This window comes from Trypanosoma grayi (assembly GCF_000691245.1).
Source record: "Trypanosoma grayi strain ANR4 Tgr_31_V1, whole genome shotgun sequence".
NCBI lineage: Eukaryota > Euglenozoa > Kinetoplastea > Trypanosomatida > Trypanosomatidae > Trypanosoma > Trypanosoma grayi.
This window is the reverse complement of record NW_008825650.1, coordinates 1-21,068: the sequence shown is the minus strand read 5'-3', so window position 1 is coordinate 21,068 and position 21,068 is coordinate 1. Positions and strand designations below refer to the sequence as shown.

Below are 21,068 nucleotides of genomic sequence, written 5' to 3'. Positions count from 1 at the left end.
ACTCAAACCTGCCGCGCACGACCAACGAGACGTTCGTGGAGGAAGAACGCGACCGTGGGAAACACGGAAGAAAGAGGGCGAAGGGAAAGGAAACAACAACAACGAAAAAAAAGGGAAAAAGAAATGCAAGGAGCGGGATAAATCAGCTTGGCAAGGAGCAAAAGGGAGCACCACATAAAGGTGATGCGTGCGGCGCGTGTGGGAACAGAGAAATGCGGAATTCACTGCGCGTGCGCACATCACAAATTCAGCGTAGCGTCAACGTGTGGCAGCAGAAAAAAGAAAGAGACTATTATTCCACATAGGGATGCGTGTGCGTGTGTACATGTTTTGCAGGGCCAAAGCCCAAAAATAAAAAAAAAAGAACGTAAGAGAATCACTTTAACTCCGCTTCAACTACGTCACTTTCATTGATGTGCGTAACTCCTCCAACGAGGACAAAGCGGCGTCGATGATCGCCATCCGCTGCGTCTCTTCACAGGACACCAGGTAACGGTATTCCGCGCTGAAGGCGAAGTCCACCTGCTCGTAGTAGACCGCCGAGATGGGGTGCAGCACAGAGTCCAGCAAACCTGTATCCTTGTTGCGATGCATGATGCCTCTTGCAACGAGATCGCGCTGTGCCGCCTCGCCCAACTGCAAGTAACGAAACGCAATTTCCTCCTCTGATTCGGTCTCGCGCCGTATCGTGTCGCTGTGGTGGCGCAGCGGTTGGTAAAGCCTCATGTCGAGCTCGACAGACTGCAATTGTGAAGCACGTGTCTGTGCAGTGCCCGGGGCTCTCTTCAGTCTGCCGAAAGCGCGGCGCCAAAAGGCTTCTGTGAACTCCACCTGCTTCATGGAACACTGCTCGAGAAATGGGAGCGATTCACTCATCCACACGTCCTCGATGGCCTTGCGTCCTCGGCGCTCGTCCCGCACGAGCTTGAGCCGCCGCATAAAAGGATGGTTGTTAAATGGATCCGTCAGTTTACGGCAGAACTCGTGCTCGACTTCTTCAATATCCCGACGGGCGAGTTCCTCACGGTGCAAAAACACCTCAATCGGCTCATGGACCTCGCGCTTCCACAACGGCCCTCCTTGCGCGTCTTTCTCGCACCGCTTCATGGCACGCATATAGAGTTCTCTTTCGATCTCTGCGTATCCCGGGTCGTCGTCCTCGTCACCTCTCTTTGTGCCGCTCATGCTCTCCATGGTGCTGCTGCAGTACGTGCTGAACTCATTATCCTCCACTACTTTAATCTCAGGCAACGCGGGGGGCGGCAGGCGAGTGGAGATACGGTTCATCGCAAGCTGATAGTCGCACTTTGCCACGTGGTAGGCGCACTGACCGTCCTCCTCTCGTTGCAGTGCGACACGGTTGACCACCTCGTGCGACACGGTGTACATGGCACCAATTTGGTTGTAATGTGCGGTGAGCATCTCCTTTTCTTTTCTTCCTTTTCACCTCTTTCTCTCTTCTTCTTCTTTCTTCTCGTTCCTTGAACTTGAATTTGCTCTTTTGTACGTGCCTACCGCGGGAAGAACACGCAAAGGAGCCGAGAGAGAAAGAGAGAGATCACACGTAAGAGCGGCAGCACCCGCTGCTTCCACTGGTGAGATGGGGGCGCAATCAGATGGCAGCGCCACCGCCACTCACACACACACACAGCAGCAGCAACGGGAAAAGAAATCGGCACCACCCCAGCACATCAAAGCCGCTTTTCTCAGCAAGACCAACAGTTTCACCATCCCATTGTTTACAGCTCAGCAAAAGCCGCAGTTGTGTCGGTGTTGGCGGGAGCCGAGATAGTCGCTGAGGTGGTTCCCTCTTCAGGGGCATTTCCCGCCGGCTGTGGGGCCTCATCCAGAGCGTGGTCGGTGTCTCCGGGAAGAATACTTCGCAAACTCTCAATACTGCTCCGCATGCCGCTTGTCAAGAGGCGCTCCGCATCACTGCTCAGCAACTCTCGCGCTGATGCCAGAATGTGGGGGTAAAAGTCGTGAACGAATGCGTCCACAAAAAGCAGGTACACCTGCTTCTCACCCCCCTCTACCGACATCAGAAGTTCCTTGTCTCGCGCAAGGTCCTTCGCCATCGTCTGCAATAAACCTTCCACCTTTGCGACACAGAAGAGCTCGACACCAGGAATCACACACTTACGGATAGTGTTAAATGCAGTAAGGAGTCCGTTTAGCGCGTAGGCGAGCGGCAGCCACTGCACAAGGCTCACTGGCGGCGGCACTGGCGCAGCCACTGACGGCACTGGCACCGGCCGCTTCTGCGGGGAGCTCCACTGAAGCCCAGCCGGAGGGCGCCACGAGTACGTCATCATGGCAGCAGTGTACGACTGCACGGCGAGGGCGATCTGGTCGGCGAACAGCGCCTTGACGCGGGCGGCAAGTGCCTCGTTGATGAGCCCAGAGACATCCATGTGCACCAGCGTCGTGGTGGCAGCGCTGTTCCAGCACTGCTCAATGACCGAAGCCAGCTCGGAGCCGTTTCTGATTTTCTCTAGAGAAGCGCGGAAGCAATCAACGAAGACGTAGGCCCGCTCATGACACCATCCAACGAGCTCGTTGCATGGCTCACCCTCTGTCACCAAGGAAAAACAAGCGGTGTACTGCAGAATGGCCTCACTCACATGAACCTTGAAGGCCGTTACGTACCTAAATATGCGCGAGTACGGTACACCACCCTCCTCCGCATCACGCAGTATGTTGTCCACATACTCCGCACGCTTCCAGAGGAAAAGCTGCCGTATTTGGCTCTCAGCAATACCGAGCCTGCGAAAAAAGGTCGTCACCTTAACGGCAGATGCAACAGTTAGCTGCTCTGCTAAGCGTGGGAGGACAACTTCGGCCAACGCCTTTTCCAACGTACAACGCACCTCGCTCTCCACACGACGGAACAGCTCCACCTTGTCCATCGGCTGCGCTGATCGTGTGATGTGCTCCAGAACCATCAGCGCCTCGTGGTACATCTCATTTTGGATGCAGTCATTGAGTACGGCAGGTGCCTCTAGAAAGGCAAGCAACTTCTGGTGCTGCGCCACTGTGCTGAGAGCCACTTGCTTCTCCCTGCGCCACTGTTGGCCTACTCGCACCATCGTCTGACTAAGGCTTTGTAGCTTGGAAAGGGAGTCATTGAGTCGCTTTACACACGAGAGAGCAGTTCCGGACGACGACGCCACTTTGCTGTTAACTTCCTGTGTCTCTGATAGCAAAGGGTAGTGCTCTACTGTTGCCTCCACGATGCCACGACGAACGCGCGCCTCATCGTTCGTCTCGACCTCCATGACTTCTGCAGTTGATGTCCCTAATAAATCTTTGTACAACAAGAAAAGGTGCTAAGACATAGTTGCAGAGAGACATATAAACGCACGCACTCAGAGAGAAAGACATACAGATACGCACATACACACACATATATATATATATATATATATATATATATATACGTATGTATGATGTATATATACAGCTCCAATGAAGAGGCATCAACGGAATCTTCAAGAGTCCCTGCCATTTCAGACTTTTATCCGCATGGAATCGCTGCAGGGTGTACAAGGCATACCCATTACGCTTTAGACCAAAAAAACACTTGTACAGAATTTTTGAGAGCAAAAATCTTCAAATACAACCTGCCAGCCAGGCATGCGGTGATGAAACGGCACAAAGCAACACTAACGGTCATCAAGGGTCGTCAGCGTTAGACGCCTAAGATGAGCTGCCCACCACCATCTCCGCCGCCTGTAGTACCAGCGCATGTAAAAAGAACGAGTGTGAAGAGCTGCGCTTTCCTGGAGTGCTCATAAAGACGAAAACAAAAAAAAATTGGTAAGAAAAAGCAAGAGTGGCGTGGATACCACACCCACACCAAGCAGACGCAACGCAACGCCTTACCATTCATCAAAGTAGGCCTCGCCGTTGTCAGGCAAGTCATTGACTGCCGCACCCACGACAGCATCATCCCTGGTTTCCTCGCTTTCCCTAACGTTGTTGTGGAGGATACTGTGATTGAGGTCTTCGTTCACGTCAGCGCGACAATCTGCTTCTAGTGTCACACGTTCCACAGATGCGGTCTCATCCCTCGCCAACGCCTCTACCTCTGCTTCTTTCGTGAAAACAAGTGGTGTTGCAATGGCTGCAGTGGTCTCGTAGGGGAGCTCACTAGCTGTGCGGAATGCTGACACCTCTTCCTTGACCCCCTCCAGCGCGCCCAGTTCACCCAGAGACATCACACCGTGTTCCCCATGTGACTGCTTTATGCCTTCATTCTCGCATTCTTCACAAATGACATCATCCCCTGTGTCACTGGTATGACTTCTGCTGTCGTTGTTGTTGGAGTTGTTCACCGACCCTGGCAGCTCCGGCGTGCCATCGTTCCTCGAGGACGTCGCTGCGTCGCCGCCTGGGGGGTGCCCCTCGCCAGCGTCACACGCAAGGGCGCCGTCGACAGCAGCTGCCGGCCCGAGACTAGCCATATAGGCGCACCTTGCAAGCTGCAGTACGCCCGCTACTGAAGGTATGTTTCTGCACGGCGGGTGAGGCGTGAACGCCGGCAAGCCGTCCCAAAGCACGGTGAAGTTGTCCACCGTAGAAGTAGACTTTGCCGCCTCGGAAGCAGTGCAAACGCCCTTCGTCTTCTGGGGAGGGGCCGGGGCACCTTTTCTGGCTGAGAAAGCTGTATTGATCGCAGCGGTACTCTGCAGTGCTGCACGCGCTGTTCGTCGTTGAGGCAAATGTTGCCGAATAAGTGGTTCACTCTTCACACGCGAGACAGCGGCAACAGCAGGAGCGGCTGTGGCGGTAACAACAGGACGAGTAGCACGTTTTTTGGGCGCCTCCGCTTGTGGCATCTCGATAAGCTCCAATGTGTGGCTCTGGAGAGCCGCGACAGGAGACGCCAGCGCTATGATGATGCCTTCCTCTGTGCGTAAGGCCATTGGCGAAGGCTGTAAATTCCGAAAGACACCGCGACACGCCTCCACAACACTGTGCGCTGTTCCATCCGCAGGGACACGCAATCCTAGCGCCTCCTCATCTCCCACGCCGCTACGCTTCACCCACACCTTCAGCGACATGATGCCACGTCACCTCCAGCGTCCGAATTTTTTAAAAAAAGAAAATGGGGAGCACGCAGACATTGAGGGCCGGAAGGAGGAGACGGCAACAAATAAAAAAGGAGAGAAACAAGACAGAGGGAATATGCGAAATGCATTTCGTTCGTCAGGATAAAGTTTTTTTTTGTTTCAGGAGTCTGGGTCAGCCTTTACATGTGGCCTTCTGCAAGGGATGGCCCACTGTCATTTCACATCACTAGCAATGAAAGGAGCTCGAAGTGTTTTTGGAAGAACACGAACGCAAGGCACGTCCAGCGCACCCGCCTTGACAACTACTTCCATGATGTCACCTTGAACCCCGCTCTGCAGCACTCGCAATGTCGACGAGTGAAAGACGGGTGTAATGAAAAATGGGAACTCCACGTCGCCATCCCCAATCTGCGGGGTGTTCTGCACAGTGAATCCCTTCAGCACGACGATGTCACCTACCTCAATAAAGGAAGCCGCGAACGCCCATTCATCGTAGAAGTACAAATTGGCATAAGATGCTTCACAGCCAACCTTGTAGTCCCCGTCAAGCAGCCTGCCACCCAGATTAAAAACCCGTCCAGAGTGAAACTCTCGGGGCCGCGAAGCACACACCTTCTCTGCACGGCACATGAGAACTTTCTCCCCATTCGGCTCGCCGCGAGTTAGCTTCGCTAGCTCGAGCAGCGTCACGTAGAGTTCCAAATTCATCTAACGCGGGAGTTCTTGCCAAACTTTGTCTGTCTCCTCCCCCTCCTCCTTATTTTCGTCAAAAATAAATGTACAACGAAAAAAGTAATGGTCTCAGTGGCATTTGTAGCGCGAAGTAATCGCCTGGTACAACAAGGAGGGGGGGTGGGGCAAGGAAATGCAGAGGCAGCCAGGACGCAGTAATGTCAGAGAGGGGAATCATTGACTTCCTATACGGCTCACCGTATGCAGAACAGGCGTGACAGTAGAGAGCAACAACAGCCTTGCACACATGAGCCTATTTCGTGTCGCTGCCTACAAATGAAAAGGGCATCCTTGAAGTGTGTGGTGGGAGGAGGAGGGGACACATAAAGGGTCGGCATTTAGAAGGCAACGCACAGAGGCAGTTTTCCCCCATGTTCACACAAAGGCACAAGATGTAACATCGCACAAGACAAACACCTGCTGGCGTCTCCAAAAGGCACTCACCACTCCTAGGAATACTACTACAAACACCAAATAATCATCGCCAGTACTACCACCACAAACACCATATATATATATATATATATATATATATTACTTTTCGAAGCAGTTATTGCCGCATCAGTGTTAGTGGCACAAACCCCAGCCGTGGCGCCGCCAAATACTACCTTCCTTCAAGAACGGTATAGGACAACGGCACCATCCACGTACATAGGCACACCACGATTATAAGCGTAATCAGCGTCCCACAAAAAAGGAAGTCCTTCGCCTTGAGGTATGGCTTACCTGATGAGTCCTCTGCAAGTAGTGAGTTTACGTTTGGAAAAGAACTAATAGGAAAAGCCATGGATCCAGACAGCATCAAAGCGCACAGTACCACAAGAGACGCGGGAGACACAGCCAAGAGACCCTCTTGCTTCGGCAACAGGAAGCCTATCTTGACAATGATGGGAAGAAGAATCATGGCGGCCACTGTGTGCGAGACGAATGTTGTCAAGAGGGCCACTACGGCAATAAGAAGGACAAGTGTCAGATATGGTGGTTGACTGACTAAGGTGTCATGCATTCGACCTGAAATAATATCCAGCATCTTTGAATCGCGTGCACACAAACCCAGCATGTTGCCACCTGCCAAAAGGAACATGAGATGCCATGACAGCGTGTTGAAGTCCTCCTTCGCCAGTATGCCAATCCCGAAGAAAACGACAATGGGAATCAGTGCCACAACACCGGTGTCACCAAAGAGCAGAGTGGGTGGAAGGATCCAGAGGATGATGGTGGTGAGAGACACCGCAACTACAACTACACGATCTGCTAACGTGGCTTCCTTACTCGTCTCCACATTCACCACCTGCAATGGAATGCTCGAGACATCCTTAAAGGGTTTCCACACGACGAGAATTATGCCCCACGATACAATCACGGTGAACAAGACGATGGGAAGCGCAATGGCCACCCACGCTGCGAATGACACATCGTGAAAATTCAATATAGACATTGCCACAGCGTTCTGTGGTGATGCGATGGGGGACAGCATGCCTCCAATGTTACATGCAAATGCCAAACCAAGAAGAATACCGTGAGGGGCCTCCGTATCCTCGGGGAATTCCCACAATGTGCGCTGAATGACACTCAACACCAGTAACGGGGCTGCGACGTTAGAGACAAATGCACACAGAATGCTGCTGCACAGCATCACACCCAGTAGATAGAGTGAGGGCCGGTGGGCAGTCCACCGGTAGAGTGCAGTGGCAGCGTACACCTCCAAGTTAGTGCGTCCCAAGGCTTTTCCAATCGTCAGGCCACCAAGCACAAGAATCTGGACGTGGTCCATTACCTTCCCAAGGATGATGCCGGAAGCGACTGTAGGTGTAGCAACTTCGTGCGTGCGTGGGTCAGCTATGATGCCGAGGGGGACCGCCACGATAGGGATAAGCATAGCCGTGCAGAAAAACGGAATCGCCTCCGTAATCCAAAGAGTGACAATCAGACCAAAGAGTGCCACGCAGTTATGCGCTGGTTGATGCTCCGTGAGGATTGGGAGGTACATAAGGAGACAAAAGAAAGAAGCCGAAAGAAAGACGTATCGCCATTTTGCGTGGTACGGTTGCTGCATCGCCACATTTTTGTATTGATCTAATGATTCATCGTATTTGCGTTCGTAGTCGGCGCTAACAGCAGACATCAGCGCGTGCAGCCTGGGCATTTGCGTAACCAGGCGTGAGCGACTGAGCTCAGCTTCAATGGAGAGGGTGAAGTCTCCTTCACGACGACGGTACTTTTTCAGTTTCTTCCCAGACTTGCGGACTGCCTCCAAGTTCAACTCGGCGAAGTGTAACAATCTGTGAGCGCTGGAATGCCACTCCACAAACTTGGCCCTTGGCGTGTCTTCGTTATATTCCCTCCTATGAGAATCGCCAATAAGCATCCAGAAGAAGTTCTTCAGCGCAGAAGGAAAGCACTTCCGTTGCTCCGCCTCGATCTCCACCATGGAGCTCGCACGCGAGCTGTCAAACCCAGTCGTATCTCCTTCATCCTGCGGCGTCTCCACTTCACGGTGCAATCGTTTCCGGTAAAAACGTCCGGCGCGTTTTGGGTGCGTAAGCGGAAGGTCGGGGTCCTGCTCGAGCAGTTCATCATGTCCCTGCTGCAACTCTTCCAGCAACTCCTGGAATAGTCCCTCAGCTTTCTTAAGCTCCTCGCCAATTTTCTCAAAAAAGGCGCTGCTGAATTCGGCCCCAGTCAACGATGAGTGCCGAATAAAGTGCTTTAGGGACTTGTAGTTGACGTAGTAGTCTTTCCACTGAGCCACCATCTCCTCCTGAAGGCGCTTTCCAAACTTCATTATGATGGTCTTACTTCTTTTTTTTGTCTCCTTTTATTCCTCTTGTTTATTTTGTCCTTCCGCTTCTCTGTTCTTCTTTGGCCTCGATCCGTGTGTTTTACACTACTGTATTGGCACGGTCCCTGATCCAAGCAATCCGACTCTGAAGAAGTAACTGAGCGAATCAAGGAAGTTTGCTACAGAAGGAAGAAGAGAAGAAAACGTGTTCTGTCAGACCAATGAAGGTATGCCGTCCAGAGGACTCCGCGACCACGGAAAGCTCGTCATTGTGTGAGATGGGCTTTGTGCCTTATCTCGCAAAGAGAAAATTTTAGTACTCAATTTTGAGAAAGCGTTGCCCCCTTGCTGCCCAACAGAAAGCCGTTTGCGCAGGAAAGGCCCACACCCCACAAACACGCACACACAGACACACATGTATGGAGAGAGTGAAAAAAAGAAAAAAATAGAAAAACGAGAAAAAATGAGGGACCTCTTAACTCCTGCCAGCCTCTGGAGACATGGACTCCGGGTAGAGTGAATTAGCCCGTCGAACTGGGGTACGCGTCGAGCCCTCGGCCTCCTTCTCCTCGCGAACACGTGATAGGTACACAACAGGCCTCTTCAGCACCGCCTCAAACCACTTGAGCCATTTGATGCGGTTTGGGAAACTATTGGTTTGGAGTTCAATCGTTTCTGTGATGGCAAAACCGCTAGCACTGTTGCTGCCAACAAACACTGGAGCAGTGAACGCAGACTGTAGCTTAGCAAGATGACTTCGGCACACCCCAAATAGGGACTTTCTTTGCGAATCCGTGGCCTCTGCCGTCTGTTCGAGAAAGAATGCGTTTCCCCAGTGCTCTTCCTCCACAAAAACACGCAGCTGCGAAATTGGAACCTTATGCTTAGGAACCATAAGCACATGCTGCGACACAGTTGTTGGGTACATGACCAGGTACTCCTGCTCCACCTTCTCTTCACCCGAGGATGAGTACCTAACAGACTTTTTGTACGCAAACCGTCGTGGCTCGTAGTGACCATCACCCAAGTCAATACGAAGAATACCACCACAAGGGACGTCATTTGGGTCTGCGACCTGAGTCTCATGCGAATCATCTATAACCTCACGACCGGCTGAGGAAAGAAAAAAGTCGATATGGCGCTCTATCACTGCTGGTGGTGGTTTTTCCTGCAGTAGCCGGTTGCTTTCCCTCACAAGTCCTTTCACATCGGCAGCTGACAGCCGAGCGCCATCTCCTGTACGTACAGACTCTAAGAGGAAGAATATGTAGGCCTCCTCCAGACACCGCAACCACACATCACGCTCTTTGGCGGACAAAAATTGTATTTCCACTTTCCGAAATTGGTCCTTCGCCACCGAGAAGTCGGCAGGCGATTCCTTGAACACAAGCTGCAAGCCAACGTCACCAGATGAACTAAAGAACGAAGGCATCTCCCGATCTGGGGCATTGGTCTCAGCAGTCTTTTCATTGGTACTGCTTGGATTCAGAAAACCAGAAATCAAACCGAACACGAACAAATCTTTTTTAAGGACTGAAAAGGAAGCCACATCCACCAATCGACTAAGTGGGAAACTCGCGACAACGTCACCGAGCTCTTCAGCTGCCACATCGGCATTGCTACTCTTCTGCCGAGCATGACGCACTACAAATAGTGCGGAACGCGTGGGGCATTCCTCCACGGCAATATACCTCTCCTGAAATCTGGGTCCTACATTGGATACAAGGTAGGAGGCGACAGAACGGAATGAGCGCCCCAAAGAAAACTTAGATGTCTTCTTTTGTGGTCGTACCAAAACCGGGAGGTTAAGGTCGTCGTAGTTTCCAGCCTCCACAAAGCGAACCGCTGCGTGGGCCATCAGGTCTTCTAGTTTTATTGTCGGTTCAACCAAAGGAGTGCATTGTTGATGTGATGGTTCAACNTGTCCGTCTCTCTTTTCCTCGTCTTCTTCATCTTTCTCTTTCTCATCAATGAGCGCCGACGGGTCTTTCATTTCGTCACACTCTGCAAAGCATGGGGGTGCTTCCGCTGGCGGGGTATCGGACCCAGAGCTGCTCAGCTCAAAGGTCAGGTCCGAGTAATCCATGCAGAATTCACCCCATCTATCAAAGGCAGCCACGTGGGAGAATTAAAAGCAACAAGGGGGAAAGTTACTCATTGAAATCTGAAGAGGTATGATGGAGGTATTTTGAAACACCTCAAGAGAGGAGCAAATCACCACAAACCAAGGAGATTGTGTCCCCTTATTGGACATTTAGGCCGACCCGTCATGTTTTAACGACTGCTCCAGTTGCACGAATAATTCACCTGTCTGCGGGAAACTCTGCATTTAGGTCTCGACAACCGAGGATGCGGATGATCCTACCCCGTATGGATTGTGCCGCCACACAATTCCCAAGGAGGTCGAGTTGTATGAACGCGACAGCACTGGTGATGTGCTTAGCTTTGGTGTGCCTGAAAGCGACACCATTCCCGTGGCTATAGGACGGCTGATTAAGACGGGCCGAGGTGAAAAAAACTGTAACGGGCTAATGCCCATAGGAATCTCCGCCTCGTTTGGCACCAAAGCAGCCTTTGTGTTTGTCTTCCGCGGGGATCGAATTATAGCAGAGACGTCAGTAGGCAAAGGTGCCTCACACGTGCCTCTACCGCCAGTTTCCTTTTCTTTTTGTTGTTCACTCATTTGGGCTATAACCTCTCGACACAGGTGAACAAAGTTACATTCGTGGCCGAAGCGGCAAGGACCCGGATTATGGAGACGGCACAACAAACCAAAAGGAACAACGGCGGTGGATTCAGCCGAGTTATCATCAAGGGCCTGCTGCTTCAGTAAGAGTCGCAGGCCTTTGGTCACTGTAACGCGTGAAAGAGTTGTTTTGAGGATTTGTTCTTGATCATTACTCCCAGCCACAGCAATTATCAAGTTTCGTGAGATACAAGTAGTGTCGCTAATTGCACCGTGACGTTCACAACACGTCGGTTCCCTCAGCGCTATCTCGCGAAGGTGCTTAACAACATTAATGTCGGCATGAGCCTGGTAACAGGAAGCCCCCTGGCGGCACCGACCCTGCAGGTAGAGTCGGCACAGAGACGGTACACCCGCTCTGTGCATTGCAAGTGTATCACGCATAGAGTCCTTCGGCACGAAGAGTCTCTGGCTCAACGGGTCAATCACGGCGAAAGTCCCCTCAGGGGCGTCATCCGCGCTGAGGAGAGACTGCGGGGGTCTGCGTTTTCCCTTCCCGCCTCCCCCCATCGGTGTGCTTCTCTGAAACAAGCAAAACAAAAAAAAATAGACGAAACAAAAAAAAAACAGAAAAGGATAAGGGGGAAAAGAACGGAGCAAAAATAAGCAGTGAATCGGAAACAAAACAAAAAAAGGCTACAACAGTATTAGAAACGGAGACACTAATATTAGAGAATCAAAACCTGCGCATCACCTTCTTAGATGCACTTATACACGCTGTAATATCAACTCAGCTCCAGCTGAACTAACTGCAACATCGTCATCAAGGAACACCGCACACTGAGCTGGCTGCTTTTGGTGTCGGACAGGAAGAGAGACGTTCGTTCCACCAAACAACGAAGCGGTTACACACACGATGTGTCCTTCACCGGTAGGCACTAAAATTGTGTCTTTTTTAGACCAACCGCAGCGTAAAAGACTCTGAGAGTCACCTTGATACATATGAATACGGTGAAGGAGGCGGCTGCTGGTGCTAAGCGCAAACGGCATGACATCCCACAGCGCTAGCATGTTGTCCATGCCGTATGATACCATCATGGTAAGGTCCTTGTTGAGTGTTACACAACTTACGGGGTCGTGATGACCTCTAAAACTGTAAATGCTCCTCATCATACGAACGTCAAAGCAACGAATATTCCCAAGTACATCTCCAACATACAAGGAATCCTTTGATGTTGCGAGCGACATAATTGGCACCCGCAGATTAGTTGTTGCAGCAGCTCCATTTTGAGCAGGGTCACCAACAACCAAAAAGCCATCATCACCACCGTAAGCCAATAAGGTCCCGTTCAAGGCCGATACAGCGTTTATCACGGGCCAGTCATGTGACCTTCCTCGACCAGAGGCACGGCAGAGAGACTGCTCCTGTTGTGCAGTCTCGACGTTCCATACACCAACCGTGCCATCTCCTTGAGCAGTACAAAGACATGTATGGTGCAAAAAGCACGCATCAACAATCGCAGGACCCCCCGTTTCGATCTTACCGACGTAAGCACGATTAACACCGTGAATCAAATCATGGTGTTTCCACAGTAAGCCAACACCTCTCACATCACATGTGGCGAAAACATCACTGCCGCTGGTGGCTATAGACAGCACGTCACCGTTGTGCCCCGAAAGGTGCCAAGAGCCCCCGCTCTTCGGGTTCTCAACGTGTTTTTCTACAAGCGCCAAAGACATGTGTCTTTGTTATTCCTTTTTCCCATGCTTTGAACAACGAAAGGGAAAGGGAAGGCGGAACGCGATGACATTTAAAGGGAACGGAAAACCACAATAATAGCAGCGCAAAGGTAGGGAAAACATTGACAGATAGGAAACAAAACTTTCAGGTTGTACAGGCAAAACCTCACCAGGGAACGCCTTCATGGATGGCAATTTCTACAAAGAGTTCCGTTGTTCATTCAAGTTTAATAAAACAAAGAAAAGTGAGGGAAACTCATACAGCCTCAGAGAGTGTTTTTTTCTTTTTCAGGGACACCCCACTATCGCCCACTCCGCGTAAGAGGGGAGATTTGGGAGAAAAGGCACGGGACCCAGGTCGCAGTGTGGTCCTTGCCGCTCCAGTGACTGCTGAACCTCCCAGCGTGCGGTGTATGATCGTGGATGTGTTAGGTCTAGGTGTTCCTCCACCACCACCGCCGCCACTTTTTCCGCCAGGCCTCGGAGATGCGGGAGTGCTTCTCGCACTGGAAGGTTTGTAGACAGTTCGAGTGGATACTCCGGTGGGTGTTAAGCTCCTCAGCCCACGAGGTGACTTCACAGTAGANGTTACCCGCCTGACCGGTTCTATTCCATGCGCAGAAGTTGGTTGCTTCAGCTTAGGGCTCAAACTAGGTACCCCAGTGGTACTACGTGGGGTACCAGGACGGGAAAGTGGTTTTCTCGCAGTTGAGCGAGAAGCAGGGGAGGTATGCCGCATGCTCGGTGTAGGCTTCCGTTGAAGAGCAGCATCGCGACTTCTAAAAGTCCCACGTTTCTGTGGCGCTGCCTTTTTAAAAACCTCCGGGAAGGTGTCTGCGATGGCCATCCACGACGCTAAGTGGACTTCAAGGTTCTCTTCATCCTCAGGGGAAATATACCCATTTCTTACATTATAGTCCAAGACAACCAGCACATCCAGGAGGGCAAGTGCCAGATTCTGCTTCTTCGAGGCAGGTGCATTGGAAACGTCCGAATGTGGTTTCACCATTGTGGTTAGAATCTTCAAATATCGCTCCCACAGTATTTTGGGATCAAGACTGGCGGAGACAACGTCTACTGTGGCGCTCATTCGTCGTACCACAGGCGGAGAAGCGATAAAGCATTTAGCCTTGATTTTCAGAACACACGCTCTCACACCAGTGTTGGTGCGATCATCCAAGGATCTCGTTTTCAACGGGGGAACACTCTGTAGCCGGCTTCGCCCCTCCCTTGGTGCATCCGCTCCCATTAACGCCTTACCTATTGATTGATGCACTTTGCAGAGCAAGTCATGCGAAAGCTCCGTCTCATCCTTGATTCTAATCAAGAGTTCCTCTAGAGCGCCCTCCTCGCCATTCTTTTCAACGTCGTCGCGCCTTGTCGGTGACGTCCCACTGCCGATCTCATCTGCCCATTGGGAGTTTACCATTCGTATCGCCTCCGTCATTTTCCTCGCGATGCGTGCCACACTCTGCAATTTGAGGTTTTTCTCGGTCAAGATGGCGTCCGTGCAAATTTGCGCCCTCCTCGTGTGGTGCAGGTCCTCCGTAGAGTTTTCCGGGCGCGATTTTTCAAGTGGAAAAGTAAACTCAAACAACAAAGCAATTGACCACTGGAGCTCGAAGAGACTGTTCCGGAAGTCTCGAAGATCGTTTTCGGAGAATGGCTCCAACTCGTTCAATGCGGTCACCATCTTCTTGGGGATACTCCTCTCAGAGGAGGTAACAGGCTGCAGGCAGATAGAGAATATGCTGTCGCCATTCAGAAAGTGGTGAGAGTGGGCCAGCTTCAGTGTCACCGATTCGCACGTGTATGTGAAACCAAGAGTCGTGCGGGTAATAACTGCGGGGCTGCTAAGGAATGGAAGTGCAATATCCCCCTTTGGTCCGAGTGCTATCGAGTCCCCTGTCTTCATCCAGCCCAGGTGCCACACAAATGATTCTGAATAGCCACTAGGCGGATTATTGAGGATCAACCATGCCTTATCGTCGGCTACACGCTCTAGTTGAAGTTGTTGTTGAAGTGCTTCGTACTCCTCCTTCAGTTCGGCTACCTCTCTTTCAAGCTGAGCGCGCTCGGCATCTCGAATATCACTTGAAGTCATACGCTCAAACTCTTTACAGCACATTTCCCAATCCAATATGCGAGAAGACGACGTCGTAGGCGGATTTTCTGTCACCATGACAAAACGCAGCACCACCTCTTTGCTCAAGACAACACGGTCATTGGGGTGCAGCGCGGTTTCCGCTGAAAGCAATTCGCCGTTAACATACGTTATACCGCACTCTGGGCGAAGGTAAACCATGTCATTCTTATAGCTAATGCGGCAGTGTGGGGAGTATACACTGCGATGACCCGTCTCCTCCTTCGTACCGCACAGGGGAAAGACCACGACATCGACGTGGCTCGCATTACATTCTTCAGCAACAATATAGCTGACACCTGGGGAAATAGCGTGTGCTAACTTCTCTCCCGCCGCAAGCCGAGGGTTGAGGTTAATGAAGTATGGGCCCTCTGATTGCGGGGCCAAGTGGTAAAACTCGTTCAGAAACACGGACCACGCTCTTACATCCTGTAAACGAACCTGTGAGCTCACTGGTTCATCCTCTCCGAAGACTCTGGTGTGACAGACCTTTCGAAGGTCTTGGGCCATGCCCAGACACCGCTCCACAACAGATGCGTCCCTAGTTGCGAAGTACACAAAGATGGACGCAAGCCTGGTCCCCAGCACTGTCGCCACACGCTCAGCTACACGGGCCAAGTCACTCCCGCAGTCTTCTTCGTCCCATATTAGCAAAGTTAGGCGGATATCAGAAAAAACAAAGGTACTTCTACTGGGTTGAACCACAGATGCTTGCAACGAGCCACAGCGGTTCCGTCCATCTTCCTCTTCGATGACAGCATCGATGTCGCTTAGGCGATCACATCGATAGTGTAGCAAATCCCCTGCAGATTCGTCTATAAACGACGCGTTGAACTGTGTGTATGCTCCTCTTGGGGTGGGAAAGCCCTCAGCAAAGTGCATAAATAGTGTTTTCATCAGGGCCTTTCCGTTTTCCTTTGGATCCAATATCGCTAACACAAGCGTGCTGCTTGTCGTTTCTTTTGCAATACTGGAGAGCACCGTGTCTTCCCCGCCAGAGTACCGAACGTCCCTCACGTCCGCCGGAAAAGCGGCGCACTTCTCCGCGACAGCGAAGTGGCAGTCAACAGAATCGACCATTCCCTTGAAGATCGCTACAGGCAGAGGGCAAAGAGCGCATGAGAGTAACAAGAAAATGTGTCATTGGCACATGAAGAGCAGTTTATCTGAAAATGATAAACAAAAGGAAAGAGAGGTATGCAACAAAGGCTTCTTGTTTCATCTTTTTGTTTTTTACACATCTGTCTCCTCTAAATCAGCAAAATGTGGTATCTTCCGATCTATGTAGTCAACGAAATTCTGTTGCAAGAAAGCCCTCAACGCAGCGCCGCTCAGATTCTCACCCTCCGCCAAAAGTTCGTCTTCGCGCTCAGATGTGTGCGAGCCAATTGACAGGCACTCGATGGCCTCTTGGCTTCTATCCGCCTCGCCCTCGCCTTCGTCTCCCGCCCCCATGGCACGGCAGGCGCCACTAGCACCAGTCCTGCCCTTCCCTGCGTCGTCCGCCTCCCTATCTCCCCCTGAGAGGCCTGATTGAGCCTCTTTTCGCAGTCTCTTCTTTGAAGGACTTCCCATCTCTGTGCTTTAAGATGCTAAGAAGAAGATTGAGAGAGTGGTGCAGAAGACATGCATTCGCAATGAACATTGCAAGTTTGTACTAGTCCTTTAGCGGCATCCAGTCATAGCCCCATAATCCATGTGAATGCATTCACTAATCACTGTGGCCATGTGTAAAAACAGTTTTGTCCTTCTGAAATATCCTCTCCGCCTTTGTCGTGTTCACGGGATTCGTCGCGTAGCGATACGGCTTCCACCGTGCTTTGGTCGTAACTTGTGGGCCCATGAGTCCAACGTTGCAAAACAATCGTTTGGAAGGGCGGTGGTGATAGTTGCAGAGTTGGAGCTTGTCTTCCATCATGTAGCGCATCAGAACATAAACCCCATCCTTTTCGACTCGGTCAAAGGGTCTAAACCTTGTGTCCCATGGCTCTACCCGTTTTGAGGCACTAAACTCCACGTAGGCGCGGAGACTATCGGCAAGGACGCGGTGTCGGTCAAGAAGGTATTCCTCACGCCATTTTTGAGCCTTTTCATGAAACCCTTGACCAACCTTTGGGCGCTTCTTCGGTTTTGCCCAATACCTCCGCTGAATGAGGGTACTAGAGAGTACGCTGCGACAGCCTCTTAGATCTGCCCCACTCACAAATAGTCTGTGTAGCATCTGGCTTAAGCGCAAGAGAGGGGAATGAGATTGCCACATATTAATAATAAGAAAACACATAAAAGGAAACGTCCACCAGAATCATGCACACAGAATCATACAGGAAAAAAAACTACGGACATCGACTCTGAGACTTGGACTCCAAGAGTTTTTCAAGTCTCTCCACTTGGCGTTTCATACCTTCAATCTGTCGGCGTATCTCCGCCGAGTCACCAGCAGCATCCACTTCCTCCAGAATGCCAGTGCTCTCTTTTCCCCCATCTTTTTCGTAGTGTCTCATTGCCACCGCTATTCTAGCTTCTTCTTCTGCCTTTAACGCCTTCTGACGAAGATAATGCTCACGCACAGCCTCCTTCAGAACCTCGTTCACCTCCTTTGCCTTCAATTCTTCTTCTGTGGGAGCCAACGCCGCCTTCATTGGATCATTGGGCAATGGAATCTTGCTGAAGAGGTTCTCTATCATGAAATCCACTTTCTGAAGGTGTGCGGCGTCAGCCTCCGGGCTCTCCACATGGTCTAATTCACCTTGCCCAATGCAGTTTCGCAGCATTTCACCAATGCCACATTGCCTCCGATGCTCCTCTTCTCTCAGCTCCTCCTGGAGAGTGCTCACGAGCCCCTGGGGCAGTATCGCCGTCCCCAGTACACTATCACACCCAGCAAGGCCCCGACCTATCCTCTTCAATGGTGCACCAATGGAAAGTCTACGGTACATTCTCCTCGACGTCTGTGCACTGTAACAGTAACTGGCAAAAAAAAAATGGGGCCAAAAAAGAAAAATGGAAAAAGTGGGCTGCTGGCAATGAGAGTGTAGAAAAACACGAAAATGAGAAGAAGCAAGAATAGGCACGGCGTACACACAGACACACACAGGGAGAAGCACAGAAAGGCAAAACCACCCTCAAATCCATCCCTAGTACACCGGGAAATTACAACAAAGCGTAACACATTTTCCCTTCTTTCCCAGGACAAACAAAGCAGAACGTGCGAACCCTACTCAGATGTGATAACGGAACAACTCATACGTATTCCTCTCAAACGCTGTGAAGAAAACAATGAACAAAAAAAAATGCGGCCCTGACCGAAACTCACCGACAACACAAGGGCACAGAAAAGGTGTCACCGAGCAGCGAAAAGGAAGGAAGGTTTATTTCGGTGACATTATGGGAGAGCACCGCGCAGGGTCATCAACTCTCTGGAAAAGGTGTCGGCCGTGAGCAGTAGCCGCGATGCAATAGCCTTCCAGCGGGTACAAAACGCGGTACCAGGTCAGTCCATCCCCGTTAAAACGATCGTCGCTAACAAAAACCTGGTCACCATACGAAAACTCCCCGAGTCGCTCGGCCTTCAACGACGGCTGAGACCGAACGTTAACACAAGACTGTGGTCGGCAGACAAAAAGACACACTGTACCCTTGAGATGTGGGGATCGCCACGGCCACGCACACAGTACTGATGAAAAAACGGGCATTGCAAGTAGCTCTCTTGCGGTGGGGCGTTTTGTGCGACTTTTAGTTAGCATCCTGATCACCACATCGCCAAGATCTTCGGAGTAACCTTCTCTCAGACGACATGGGTGCACCGGCTGTTGCTTGGAGAGTTTCTGGTAGGCCTCCTCCACGCTTGTCGCTGGAAATGGTAGCTCATTTGTCATAAGACAATAAAAAGCAACCCCCATGCTCCAGACATCCGTCTTCCTGGTATACTCCAGGCCATTTAACACCTCAGGTGAAACATATTGCGGTGTTCCCAAGCGAGTGACTGATACCTCATCCGTAAACCGAAGAGCTTTGCTGAGACCAAAGTCCCCAATCTTTACCATACCTGTGGCGCTCTGAAGCAACAGATTCTGCAACTTGATGTCGCGGTGTATAAGATGCTTCAAGTGAACATGGTCTAGTCCCAGAAGAAGCTGTGCGAACATGGAAATAAGCTGAGACTCTGACAAAGGAAAGGCGTGACTGAGGTAATCTTCTAAATCGCCACCGTCGCAGTACTCTAGCAACATATAGCATCTCTTGTCTCTTGGCTCTATCCATGTACGATAGCATCGTACTACGTGATCGCTCGTAGTTTGCATCATGTTTTTGGACTCCACAAGAACAAGGTCGTTGCCCATTAGTGTCTTCGAACACTTAAGGACGTACTGAAGTTGATCCTCGTGGTGCTCAACAAGGAAAGCGTCACCGAATGAACCGCTTCCCAAATGCCTAACAACACGGAACTGACCGTCAACATATCTTCCTGCTTGCTGCATATCTGTTAGTCCTGAAAGGAACGAAGAAAAGGAGGAATAAATATACTCACCTATGCTTTCTTTTAACCAATACTTCCAGAAACCAATGCCACCAGTCAGAGCGGATAGGTGCTTATTTTAAACGTTCACAAATCAAGCCTCATTTGGCGCTCACAAACTCGAAAGCCCAATTTTTGGTAAAAGTCAATAGCTTTCTCTGCGCTATCAAGAATGACCTTGTAGCAACCCCGTGAGCGAGCAACTGCACAGATGTCCTTAATAAGTGCTTGGCCTAACTTCTTTCCCCGGTATGCAGGATCAACAACGACGTCTTCAACGTGGCCAACGTACTTCCCACCTCGCGTGAACTTTTGCTCAACTAAGAGCGACGCAGTTCCGACAACCTGCCCACTTGGCTTGTGAACAAACACCCTCGTTATTATCCCGGCGCGACAACGTGCTTCGGCAACGCTCTGCAGGGCAGATAAACTCATTTCTGTCGTATCGGTGAGGTGTTTTAGCAAATTTAGAAGGCTGAGCAAATCATTATTGCTGACATCCCTCAGCTCCAAGTTACTTTCATCCTCCATCATATCGTTCTAGCACCTGTGCAGGAAAAAAAGAAAAAAAAAACTGAAGGAATACAGTTACCGTCTCTACGTACAGACTCACTGTTTCACCACCCAAGCATAACGTGTAAAAACCTACTCACAGCAACATCAGTTTCCCCCGAATACGCTCTTAAACTGGGGGGTAAATTTATAGTTTCCAGCAATATTGGAAAAAGACGAGGATTGAAAAGGGGAAGTGGCAGCACCAAAACCACCTGCTACAGAACTTCCACCCGCCGCCGGTGGGCCTGCAAAGGCACTCCCTGGTTGCCCAAATGCACTCGTCATGCCGAATGCACCGCCACCTACTGCCGGTGGAGCTGCCACAGCACTCCCTGTTTGCCCAAATGCACTCGTCATGCCGAATGCACCGCCACCTGCTGCCGGTGGAACTGCCACAGCACTCCCTGTTTGCCCAAATGCACTCGCCTTGCCGAATGCACCGCCACCTGCTGCCAGTGGAGCTGCCACAGCACTCCCTGTTTGCCCAAATGCACTCGCCTTGCCGAATGCACCGCCACCTGCTGCCAGTGGAGCTGCCACAGCACTCCCTGGTTGCCCAAATGCACTCGTCATGCCAAATGCACCGCCACTTGCTGCAGGTGGAGCTGCCACAGCACTCCCTGGTTGCCCAAATGCACTCGTCATGCCGAATGCACCGCCACCTGTTGCCGGTGGAACTGCCACAGCGCTCACTGTTTGCCCAAATGCACTCGCCTTGCCGAATGCACCGCCACCTGCTGCCGGTGGAACTGCCACAGCACTCCCTGGTTGCCCAAATGCACTCGTCATGCCAAATGCACCGCCACCGGCAGCCGGTGGAACTGCCACAGCACTCCCTG

The 21,068-nt window shown here is 51.2% G+C and overlaps 15 protein-coding genes across 15 annotated transcripts; all 15 read right to left on the bottom strand.

Moving 5' to 3' along the window:
* Positions 1 to 396: 396 nt before the first annotated feature.
* Positions 397 to 1,422, bottom strand: DQ04_00311140 (hypothetical protein; the record flags this gene model as incomplete). The annotated part of the gene is made up of 1 exon (XM_009308719.1): positions 397 to 1,422. One exon carries the CDS (start codon positions 1,420 to 1,422, stop codon positions 397 to 399), a length of 1,026 nt encoding a protein of 341 aa, XP_009306994.1.
* A 317-nt stretch (positions 1,423 to 1,739) lies between these two features.
* On the bottom strand, positions 1,740 to 3,278 carry DQ04_00311130 (oligomeric golgi complex component 8; the record flags this gene model as incomplete). Its single annotated transcript, XM_009308718.1, has 1 exon — positions 1,740 to 3,278. One exon carries the CDS (start codon positions 3,276 to 3,278, stop codon positions 1,740 to 1,742), a length of 1,539 nt encoding a protein of 512 aa, XP_009306993.1.
* A 603-nt stretch (positions 3,279 to 3,881) lies between these two features.
* On the bottom strand, positions 3,882 to 5,066 carry DQ04_00311120 (hypothetical protein; the record flags this gene model as incomplete). Its single annotated transcript, XM_009308717.1, has 1 exon — positions 3,882 to 5,066. The coding sequence occupies one exon, from the start codon at positions 5,064 to 5,066 to the stop codon at positions 3,882 to 3,884; it is 1,185 nt and encodes a 394-aa protein (XP_009306992.1).
* Positions 5,067 to 5,288: 222 nt separating this feature from the next.
* DQ04_00311110 (hypothetical protein) lies at positions 5,289 to 5,783 on the bottom strand (the record flags this gene model as incomplete). Its single annotated transcript, XM_009308716.1, has 1 exon — positions 5,289 to 5,783. One exon carries the CDS (start codon positions 5,781 to 5,783, stop codon positions 5,289 to 5,291), a length of 495 nt encoding a protein of 164 aa, XP_009306991.1.
* Positions 5,784 to 6,411: 628 nt separating this feature from the next.
* On the bottom strand, positions 6,412 to 8,592 carry DQ04_00311100 (putative sodium/sulfate symporter; the record flags this gene model as incomplete). Its single annotated transcript, XM_009308715.1, has 1 exon — positions 6,412 to 8,592. One exon carries the CDS (start codon positions 8,590 to 8,592, stop codon positions 6,412 to 6,414), a length of 2,181 nt encoding a protein of 726 aa, XP_009306990.1.
* Positions 8,593 to 9,064: 472 nt separating this feature from the next.
* DQ04_00311090 (hypothetical protein) lies at positions 9,065 to 10,675 on the bottom strand (the record flags this gene model as incomplete). Its single annotated transcript, XM_009308714.1, has 1 exon — positions 9,065 to 10,675. One exon carries the CDS (start codon positions 10,673 to 10,675, stop codon positions 9,065 to 9,067), a length of 1,611 nt encoding a protein of 536 aa, XP_009306989.1.
* A 243-nt stretch (positions 10,676 to 10,918) lies between these two features.
* Positions 10,919 to 11,845, bottom strand: DQ04_00311080 (hypothetical protein; the record flags this gene model as incomplete). The annotated part of the gene is made up of 1 exon (XM_009308713.1): positions 10,919 to 11,845. The coding sequence occupies one exon, from the start codon at positions 11,843 to 11,845 to the stop codon at positions 10,919 to 10,921; it is 927 nt and encodes a 308-aa protein (XP_009306988.1).
* Positions 11,846 to 12,043: 198 nt separating this feature from the next.
* DQ04_00311070 (putative U5 snRNP-specific 40 kDa protein) lies at positions 12,044 to 13,015 on the bottom strand (the record flags this gene model as incomplete). Its single annotated transcript, XM_009308712.1, has 1 exon — positions 12,044 to 13,015. The coding sequence occupies one exon, from the start codon at positions 13,013 to 13,015 to the stop codon at positions 12,044 to 12,046; it is 972 nt and encodes a 323-aa protein (XP_009306987.1).
* A 256-nt stretch (positions 13,016 to 13,271) lies between these two features.
* On the bottom strand, positions 13,272 to 16,238 carry DQ04_00311060 (hypothetical protein; the record flags this gene model as incomplete). The annotated part of the gene is made up of 1 exon (XM_009308711.1): positions 13,272 to 16,238. One exon carries the CDS (start codon positions 16,236 to 16,238, stop codon positions 13,272 to 13,274), a length of 2,967 nt encoding a protein of 988 aa, XP_009306986.1.
* A 153-nt stretch (positions 16,239 to 16,391) lies between these two features.
* On the bottom strand, positions 16,392 to 16,733 carry DQ04_00311050 (hypothetical protein; the record flags this gene model as incomplete). The annotated part of the gene is made up of 1 exon (XM_009308710.1): positions 16,392 to 16,733. The coding sequence occupies one exon, from the start codon at positions 16,731 to 16,733 to the stop codon at positions 16,392 to 16,394; it is 342 nt and encodes a 113-aa protein (XP_009306985.1).
* A 136-nt stretch (positions 16,734 to 16,869) lies between these two features.
* Positions 16,870 to 17,379, bottom strand: DQ04_00311040 (hypothetical protein; the record flags this gene model as incomplete). The annotated part of the gene is made up of 1 exon (XM_009308709.1): positions 16,870 to 17,379. The coding sequence occupies one exon, from the start codon at positions 17,377 to 17,379 to the stop codon at positions 16,870 to 16,872; it is 510 nt and encodes a 169-aa protein (XP_009306984.1).
* A 112-nt stretch (positions 17,380 to 17,491) lies between these two features.
* On the bottom strand, positions 17,492 to 18,094 carry DQ04_00311030 (hypothetical protein; the record flags this gene model as incomplete). The annotated part of the gene is made up of 1 exon (XM_009308708.1): positions 17,492 to 18,094. One exon carries the CDS (start codon positions 18,092 to 18,094, stop codon positions 17,492 to 17,494), a length of 603 nt encoding a protein of 200 aa, XP_009306983.1.
* A 432-nt stretch (positions 18,095 to 18,526) lies between these two features.
* On the bottom strand, positions 18,527 to 19,636 carry DQ04_00311020 (protein kinase; the record flags this gene model as incomplete). The annotated part of the gene is made up of 1 exon (XM_009308707.1): positions 18,527 to 19,636. One exon carries the CDS (start codon positions 19,634 to 19,636, stop codon positions 18,527 to 18,529), a length of 1,110 nt encoding a protein of 369 aa, XP_009306982.1.
* A 125-nt stretch (positions 19,637 to 19,761) lies between these two features.
* DQ04_00311010 (acetyltransferase) lies at positions 19,762 to 20,208 on the bottom strand (the record flags this gene model as incomplete). The annotated part of the gene is made up of 1 exon (XM_009308706.1): positions 19,762 to 20,208. The coding sequence occupies one exon, from the start codon at positions 20,206 to 20,208 to the stop codon at positions 19,762 to 19,764; it is 447 nt and encodes a 148-aa protein (XP_009306981.1).
* A 126-nt stretch (positions 20,209 to 20,334) lies between these two features.
* On the bottom strand, positions 20,335 to 21,018 carry DQ04_00311000 (hypothetical protein; the record flags this gene model as incomplete). Its single annotated transcript, XM_009308705.1, has 1 exon — positions 20,335 to 21,018. One exon carries the CDS (start codon positions 21,016 to 21,018, stop codon positions 20,335 to 20,337), a length of 684 nt encoding a protein of 227 aa, XP_009306980.1.
* Positions 21,019 to 21,068: the final 50 nt, after the last annotated feature.